The 9300-nt window shown below is 35.5% G+C and overlaps 1 protein-coding gene across 2 annotated transcripts; it reads right to left on the bottom strand.

Moving 5' to 3' along the window:
* Nucleotides 1–1144: 1144 nt before the first annotated feature.
* On the bottom strand, nt 1145–9260 carry LOC107006552 (NAD(H) kinase 1). Of its 2 annotated transcripts, none has more exons than XM_015205172.2 (11): nt 9110–9260; nt 7011–7158; nt 6799–6918; nt 6052–6173; nt 5328–5441; nt 5072–5166; nt 3776–3882; nt 3074–3147; nt 2878–2956; nt 2367–2674; nt 1145–1752 (listed from the first exon to the last, which is right to left on the bottom strand). In XM_015205172.2, the coding sequence occupies exons 1-11, from the start codon at nt 9155–9157 to the stop codon at nt 1444–1446; spliced, it is 1524 nt and encodes a 507-aa protein (XP_015060658.1). In that variant the 5' UTR covers nt 9158–9260; the 3' UTR covers nt 1145–1443. The 2 variants fall into 2 exon arrangements, with proteins under 2 accessions (XP_015060658.1, XP_015060589.1); XM_015205103.2 differs by having other exon boundaries at nt 6052–6245.
* Between the last annotated feature and the right edge of the window lie 40 nt (nt 9261–9300).

Genomic DNA, 9300 nt, shown 5'->3' on the forward strand with positions numbered 1-9300 from the left:
AATTTTTTTATGGACATCCGTTAAGTACTTATCAATGGACCAGTTCGTCTCGCAGGGAAAACAGGGTATTTTCAAGTTCAAATGAGCCCCAAAACAGGTAAACGCAAATCTTATCGATTTTTGTGTGTTATAGTCCATGAATTTTTTATGATCTGGGCCGAAATTTTTCATAGACGTCCTTAGCAATGGACGCAGTTCATCCCGCGGGGAAAACTGAGACATTTTCAAGTTCAAACGAGCTTCAAAGCAGGTAAACACAGATTGTACCGATCTTCGTTTGCTATAGTCTATGAATCTTTTGTGATTCGAAATTCCCTAAACAGAGTGGCTGAAGTTTTTTATGGACGTTCATTAAGATCTTAACAATGGATCGAGTTCGTCCCGCGGGGAAAACAGAGACATTTTCAAGTTCAAACGAGCCCTAAAGTAGGTAATCGTAGATTTTGCCGATTTTCATGTGTTATAATCCATAGATTTTTTGTTGATCCAGAATCCCCAAAATAAAATAGCTGAAATTTTTCATGGATGGACCCAGTTCTTCTCGTGAGGAAAACGAGAGCATTTTCAAGTTCAAACGAGCTCCAGATTAGGTAAACGTAGATTTTACGAATTTTTATATGTTATAGTCCATGAATCTTTTGTAAATATAATTACGACTTTACACTTTCTCGTGGAATAATATATCTACGTCCACTCTCCCTTCTTCAAATACCACTTATAAAGTATACTAAATATATTATTTATTAGTCAAGATTTCAACGTTAGGTAAATGGAACACCACTAATGTGACAAATCCAAAACTGAAGTCTCAATTGGAATCAAAAGCAAAAACATCACTTCTCTATTTCAGAAAAAAAATCAAGTTAGTTATAAATTATATATGAACTAATGAATAAGACCTATTATTGGTTATTGAAACACTATAGACTTTCCAAAAAGAGTTTTGTCTCGTTGGTCGAGAGCCAGGAATTTCACGAAGAGTATTGTTAATGAAATTCTACCAAAAGGGAAATTTTTAGTATAGTTATATTATTTTACGTATGTATACGATATTTTTTTCAACAAAGGGTGTCTAATTGTACACACTGACTATAACATAGCTACGCCCCTGAACACGAAGGATGAAAGCGAGTCAGTATGCTAATTCCTTCCCAATAGATTCTTTTATCACTCACCTGTTGATACGCGAAAATTTCGCATAAAAATAACTATACAAAAAATGGTATAAACTTCCTTCTATATTCTTATTATTGTAATTATATGTCTAAGTTAAAAACAACAATAAAGCACCTAAAGTTGAGACTCATCATCCTCATAGTTAGTTCTACATTTGAACTTATATATATATAGGTGTATATATGTATCAAGATCTCTCTGCTTCGAAACAAGTCATATTCGGAAAACCTCTCATTTCCTTACCAGATAAACGGTTAGTAGAGATGATCAGGTCTCACGAGGGCCATCAAAAGATTGCGTCTTCCTCAAATTCCAGTGAAGACCTTCGTGTATGCTCCGTAAAAAGTCACTGGTGGAATCAGCTTGACATGCAGTTGGTACAGGCCAAGTAGCCATGCTACAAACAAGGGCGTCTCCCGGTGCTAACTTTTTCCTGTCTTTTCCATCAAATGACGCCCATGCATGACCTCGGCTGTTGAAAGGTACTTGTACTCGTATTGTCACATACTCGGGCAAAATGAGAGGGCGAAAGGATAAAGAATGTGGGCAGATAGGTGTAAAGAGGATGCCGGGAACCTGCAATTTTTGGTCATAACAGTGAAGTTTTTAAGGTTATAATCAACTCGAAAGACATCAAATAGAGATAACTATGGAAAAACACATTGCATCGTCATTGTGCTAATTGCAAAATGAAATACTAAACATGGAAGCAAAAGTCTATCTACGACAACAACATACTCAGTGTAATCGCACAAAGTGAGGTCTGGGAAGGGTAAACTGTACGCAAACCTTACCCCTGCCTTAAAGGTAGAGGGGTTTTTCCGACAGACACTCAGCCTAAGTTGCAGTAAAATAACTGTTAGACCCGTGATAACTTATAACACGTCCAGAATTATTACTAACCAGCAGTAGCTTATTAAAACAAATCATGTCAGCTTGAGATAAAAGTACTGAATCGTTATATATTCAAAAAATGCTTTCACATCTGATTCTTTCTGTGTTTTTTTTTCAAACAAAAAGTGAAAATACGAAAAAAAATCAGAATGAAAAGCGTCCATTGTCTAATGGATAGGATTAAACAAGTCCGAACTAATTGAATACTTGTGTCAGAAATTCCTCGAATAGGTTTGCCATTTCCATAAAGGATATAATTGACAAGTCGAAGTTGTGACGAGTATGAGAGGATTTACCTGAGGATGGACCATTGATCCTCCAGCTGCAAGAGAATATGCTGTGCTTCCAGATGTTGTCGATAAAATTAAGCCATCCCCTTGTACGCAAGTAACAAAAGAATTATCGCAATAGCATTCTAGATTTGTTAAAAATGATGAAATCCCACGGTCAATTGTGACTTCGTTGAGAACAAGTATGGGCTCTTCACTATCCAGATCACTTTTAGCTGAATCTCTAATCACGTGACACTGGAGACGATGCCTCAGTGTAATGCTTATGGGACCACGAAGAATTGAATCGAGATATTCCTTGTAACGCTCACTATCTGGAAATGTTAAAGCTAAACAGAGAAGAGTAATAATCATGCTTCTGTGTTGTATGTTTTATAGACAGGTTTATATATCTATCGATAGGAGTTCGGTTTCATTTCTTTTATTTCCATGTAATGATGTAATTAGAGTAGCACATTGTAGCTTACGTATACCACATATAAGAACGAAAAATCTTTTAAAAGGAAGAAAAGGATACAAAACGGGGTCATGAAGCCAAGAGAACCTAAAGAAAATGGGACAACCGGAGGAACTGGACCTTTGAACATTGAAGCTGCCTGCAATATAAAACATGTTGCACTTATTAAACACTCTCCCGCCATGAAACGTGTATCAAAACCACACGGTAGAATATAAAATTCTAGTTGAGAAAAAAAACAAAACTAGCTACGTACCCAAAGGACGGTTCCATCCCCACCAAGAGTTACAACAAGATCAACCTTTGAGTGGAGAGACATAATTTCCTTGTCTGCGAAAAACAAGAAGTTACCGTACCAATTAGCATTATCTTTTCATAATTATAACAGATACGACAAAAACATAGTTACTATTTTAAGCTTCTCATCCACAACATCTCTAGAGATTACATGTGCTCATCTGTACTTGAAGTCTATGTAGCTCGGACCCTTCAAAATATGTCGATGGGTGCGTTTCGGATCCTTCAGAAGTAAGGCATGTTTGAAGGATCCGACACGGATGCAGCATCATTTTTGGAGAGTCCGAGCAACATAGCTTGAAGTTGGTTTAAAGGGAAAGAACAAGTCTCATAATATCTGACATTTAGGTAAGCAGAAAAGTTTTACGAGAAAATGATTGCTTCTCGGTTAAAATGGCGAACAAACTTAAAACTACACAATAGTACGGTAAGATAACAAAAGCAATAAAGCGGATGCTTGTTTTGAGTTGTTTATCGAAAAGGACCAGATCATCAGTAATAATTTCCACTCAAGAAAAGCCTAAAGAGATTTTTTTAAAAGGCAAAAAATGAATCCATAATCCAAGATTTGGCCACACAACATAACGTTAAAGTGAAGATTCGAAGAGTTATATACACTTTTTAGCTTACTTTATCGAAAGGTAAAATTTTTACCACTCACCATTTTCCCAAGTTTGTACAAACTGGTAGTACGACGACTCTGTTAGAAGTTCAGTGCGCACCCGCGGTTCAACGACAATGTTCAAGCTTTTCTGCTCTTTTAGCCATCTAGAGAAGAAAAGATATAGATAAGCCTCTAATAAATTCAAACATATGTAACCAATTAAATGAAGAATCAAAAGGAAATACGAGAACTAAAAAGTGATGAAGGAATCCAACATATGTAACCAAAATTTTGTACCGAACTTTGAAACTTCGTGGTTTTTTCCCTATTTTCAACTTTATCTCTGTAGCTAAGGTCAGACAATGAAAATACGAGAACTAGAAAGTGAGAAAGGAATCCAACAACACAATGATTATATGATTTTATCAAAAACATAATAATTGGAGATAAGTGATAACAGGGAGCGTTTGATATTGAAGAAAAAACGGACCCTATATATAACAAGTAAATGCTATGACGTGACTAAAGATATATCACTGAAATTCTTAATGAGTAACTGCAAAAGAAGAATTGCCATTTTATTTTTCATTTTTTCGTAATGATGGTGTCCAAGCTAGCTTAAGCGCACCTCATACATTCCAATGGGTACCAAGACAAATTACCAAATTATTTTTGATTCTTGAAACTAATCACTGAAACCTAGAATCAGCTTGTAACATTATTAATAAATGAAGGAAGTCCTTAGATATGCTTCGAGGCTTTCCCATATAAAAGTAATGATTTTCTCTTCTTATTTGATTTTCATTCTAAATCATCCACCCAAGCACAAAAATAGGTGAATACAACCCTTTGGGAAACGTGTATTTAAGAAGGGAGTCTATCTAACAACATTGCTATTTTGCTAAGCATACTCTGAATTTCCTATTTAGTTGATTAAAATGAGGTAACCATTTTGGAAGTTCCCAAAAAAGGAAAGGACAACGCACACAAGAATCTCAGAAAAGAAGCTAAAGCTAGATGTGTGTTGTTAGAGGATGACATTTATCGTTAAGTCTTGTGAGGCCGAGCATGTAAGAACTATTGGAATGTCGGGTGATGAATGATGAGGAAACTCAAACTCGAACAGACGGACATGTTAACTGATGTAACTAGTTACCTTCTGCTTGAAAACTTTAGCTGTTAAAGATCTATTTATCTAATTCAAGCAAATCATTTGACCAGTCCTATATCTGCCGAGGGTTAACCTTACAAACGTTTAGCGTAAAAACAAGCATTACCATTGCGTTCTAGTACATTTTTTCACAGAAAGACCAAAAGCGGATAAAAAAAAATGATTATACTCTAATATTCTACCTGACCAATTCTGAACAAAGTATTCTAACAGCAGTTGAATTTGGCTTTGTCAATATAAGCACCGTTTGTGGGGGAGATTCCCACTTCAAAGAAATCTGAAAAAGAGAAAGAATAAACAAATGACTCCCCGCTCAGACACAAGTGTTTTTCGATAAGTTTGTTTAGCGGAAAGCATATTTTAAAGCGCCTAAAGTATTCATTTGAAGTTCTGTTATCATGGCCAAACAAGGCAAGAAAACTGTATAAGTAGACATACTTGTTTACTGCTGCGTTCAGCAGTTGTTATGTTTCCCTTTTCAAAAGAGACGATGTCGTGTTTTTTCTGATCACTTTTTTCACCTTTGCAACGCCATGACAACTTGAATGATGCCTGTTTCATTAAATGAATTATTAATAGGCAATATTTCAAGAGTAAACCATAAAAGCATTAGAATATAACAAATAGGACACGGGACAGAAAGATCTTGTCTCGTTCATTCTGCATTCAATATTGAGCAATTAAAGCAAATAATTCACCGACATTGAAATATCTTGCGACAATAACAGCCTCAAAGTAATTTGTATAACTAACAAAATCAGTACTGCTAGGAGTCTGTAACAACCGGAGGACACTTATAGGGAAGCTCGGTGCACTAAGCTTCCGCTATGCACAGGGTCCGGGGAAGGGTCTGACCACAAGAGTCTATTGTATACAGCCTTACCCTACATTTCTGCAAGAGACTGTTTCCACAACTCGAACTCGAGGTCACATGACAACAACTTATTTAACCAGTTGCACCGAGAATCCCCTTCAACAATGAGGACACTTATATTATTTAAATCATTTACAACATGATATATATATATATATATATATATATACACATCTAAATTCTAGTGAGGCCAAATCAAGCATATTCACGCTAATCAATTCACGGCAGACAAAAGTTGAGCAACAAGGAAAGTTATAGTGCAAACAGAATAGGTCTACATGGATCTACCTTTCTGGTCATCTTGTTTCGAATAACACTGGCATCATGATCATGTTCTCCATCACGAAGAACCTGATGAGAGCAAATTCCATGCTCCCCACAACACCTGTCGGATTTCTCCACAGCGCCATCTGATAGTAAAGGTTTGTTTGTCAAGTGTACGACTCGCCCATTCTCATCTAAACGCTTCTCCGATGGCATTGCTACAGTGGAAGCCAACTTATTTTACCATAAAGCAAGGATTCTACTAACAAATGTAATTCGATAGAAACCATGTAGTGCTTCAATTTGGGATTTTACTAAAATAGAGATTCAGCTAGAACATCTAAGCAAGCATTTTAGTAATCGACGTTCCTATTTGGGATCATCATTTCATTGATAAAGATTTTATTTACTTTACGAGAAAAAGCAGTAGACAATAATTTAAGCTATAATGTCTAAGCAAGCATTTTAGTAATCGGTGTTCCTAACACTAGAAAGATATTGTGATCGTTATTGCTTTGATAAGATTTTATTACTTTGTGAAAAAAAGTAGAAGATAGAGTAACAGTTTGTTTGAAAGGAGAAATGGATCAAAACTTAGATACGATTATAAATGGATCCGGTACTCATGAAGAATAGGAAAGGTGATCTTAGACGAGAGAACAAAGATTGAAATGCAAGCAGTGAACAACACATAAATAAATTTCAGCTATAGGCAACTGCTGCAACACCATGTGCTTTATAGTAACACAAAAGTCCTCTTTGGGGGAGTACCTTTATTCTCTAACTGCAAATTACGTGTCCTCTCCAATTCATATTTACGCTTCCATTCAGAAGCCTCAGCTTGTGCAGAAGCCTTTCCTTCAGCAGCTTGTCTTAGTGCCTTTGCGACAGCTAATAAATGGAAGAGAAAAATATTTGTATCATATAGTGTTGCAAATTCCAAACACTGCCAAATAAGTAATCATAGCAAAAGCAGATCATACTTCTCAAAGCCTCGGCAAACTCAATCAGATGGTCATCAATCCCGTGAAGAATTGGCTGTTGAATAAGTTCTTCTACAGCCTTCTCAGAATTCAACATGGCAAGTGATTCGCTAAAGGCGTTTTCCAGTGGCAAAACACTAGCACTTCCCTATTTAGAAAAAGTATTGCAGGATGTTATAGAGCCAAAGACAACGATTAATGTACAAAACACAGTATCAATGTCTAATACACAAGGAAGCATCGTAAATATAATAGATCATCAGAATCTCAACAAACAAGAGGTGTTGCATTCATAGAAGAAGGTTATTCATGATACGTGCTATCCAAGAAGAGATTGAATGTCATAAGTTCTTATGGAACTTTTAAAAGTTTTGTCGATTATTGTGAAATGCAATAGGCCAGAAAGAGCTTCAACATACTTCGTGTACAACAGTACTCACGCAACATTTCATACATGACATTTTTAAGAAAAAATAAATAAAAATAAACGAACATACCCTCATAGGTGATGTTAGTATACTGGTTTTAGTTTAAACAATATCTAAACCTTAGAAGGAGATCGAACTTAAAAAACTGTAACATCACATTATTTCATCTTGTGCCTTTTCCTTCCCTGTATCTCGTACTTCTATTCATTATTTTCTTTATGTTGACAAGGAACTCGCAGCTGCTACTCATTATTAATACTAAATTACCATAAAACATTATCTTAAAATCAGATGCATAAAACAGGATTATCTTCATTTCAAGAAACAAATTGAAAACAAAAGTGGAGTCTCTCCAAATATTTTGATCATGAATTGGATATCATGAGCTGATAAAAAGTCCCGAGATATAGGGAGCGTCCACGAACTTTTCACAGGGAGGAACTTAAGTGAATCATAACATGAAAATAGGCTTGCAGTATAGAAAAATCTATCAACGTAACAGGGAAAGTTCATCAACTAGCTATAAGAATAAATAGAGTGAAATGATATGAACACACCCAAAAACATATAGTAACAAAAGGAGTCGTGCACAACCATTACATTTCAGAAAAGTTATTATATATTGCTCATACTCTTCTGAACATGTAATCGTTTTAGGATCGACATGTCTACTACTGATTTTTTTTCTCTTTAGGGGCTCAACGAGCTTAATTCTTCGGAGTTTGAAGTGATTGACATACTAAAACATTAGCCTGGAGCAGAGCTAATCACTCAATAAGATCAGTAAAGAGAGAAAATGCAAGAATTAATGAGAACAGACTTACCGATGAGCATTCAACCCAAAGTCTTAAGATTTTCTTGAATACGCTAAATGACAACACTCAATATCGTAGTAGCTAAAGCAATTCGGAAGATCCTATGCAACAATGAAATTGCTCAAAAAATGTCCACCTTAGCCATTCCAATTTAACAAGAAAAAAAGTCAATCACCACGCTTCCACCGTGCTTGGTGGGACTCAATGACGGAGTGTCAAACAACACCCTTTCGCCAGAAAATTACACTGTTTAGCTAGGTCAAATTTTTTTTTTCTTTATGCCTATACTATATGTTGACTCCCCTATGTCTACTTTATACTGCGACACCCCTTAATAAAAATCCTGACTCTACCACTGATGGAGCTAATACCCCCAAAACATCTCCCTCGACAACAAGACTCGTCAATCGTCATTAATGCATATAAAAACTTCCAATTAACCATGATTATTTCCTAAATCAATAATTCAACTATCTCAATCACCCAAAAGAAACAACTAGAAATCATTTCTACATGCCATTGACTTATATCTAAGCAAAAACCATACATTCTAACAAAATCTACTCCCTCTGTCCCAATTTACGTGACACAGTTCAAATTTCGAGATTCAAAGTCCTAACCTTGCCTCCAAACTACGTAAAAAAGTACTATAAATCACAACAATTAACAACTCAATTGACTTGCGAAATGACCAATGATGATTTTCTATATTTAATCAACAATTCAGCTAAACCAAACAATTCTCCATTCAATTGAACTATAAAATTCAGTTAAATTCAACAGATTTCATATAGGAAAAATAAATTAAAAATTCAACAACAAAAAAAAATAAAAGGGGGTGTGGGGTTAAGCTTACATTAGAGGTGTGTTTGTTTGGAGACATAGGAGTCTGTTTCATTGACATGAAAAATTCAACAATTCACCAAACACTTCTCTCTTTCTCTCTCTCTAAAACTAATCTCTTTCTCTCTCTACTGAAAATTTATCAGTTACAAACTTAGGATGTTGAAACACACATATACATCTATATATATATATAAGGGTGGG

This window comes from Solanum pennellii, chromosome 1 (assembly GCF_001406875.1).
Source record: "Solanum pennellii chromosome 1, SPENNV200".
NCBI classification, from domain to species: domain Eukaryota; kingdom Viridiplantae; phylum Streptophyta; class Magnoliopsida; order Solanales; family Solanaceae; genus Solanum; species Solanum pennellii.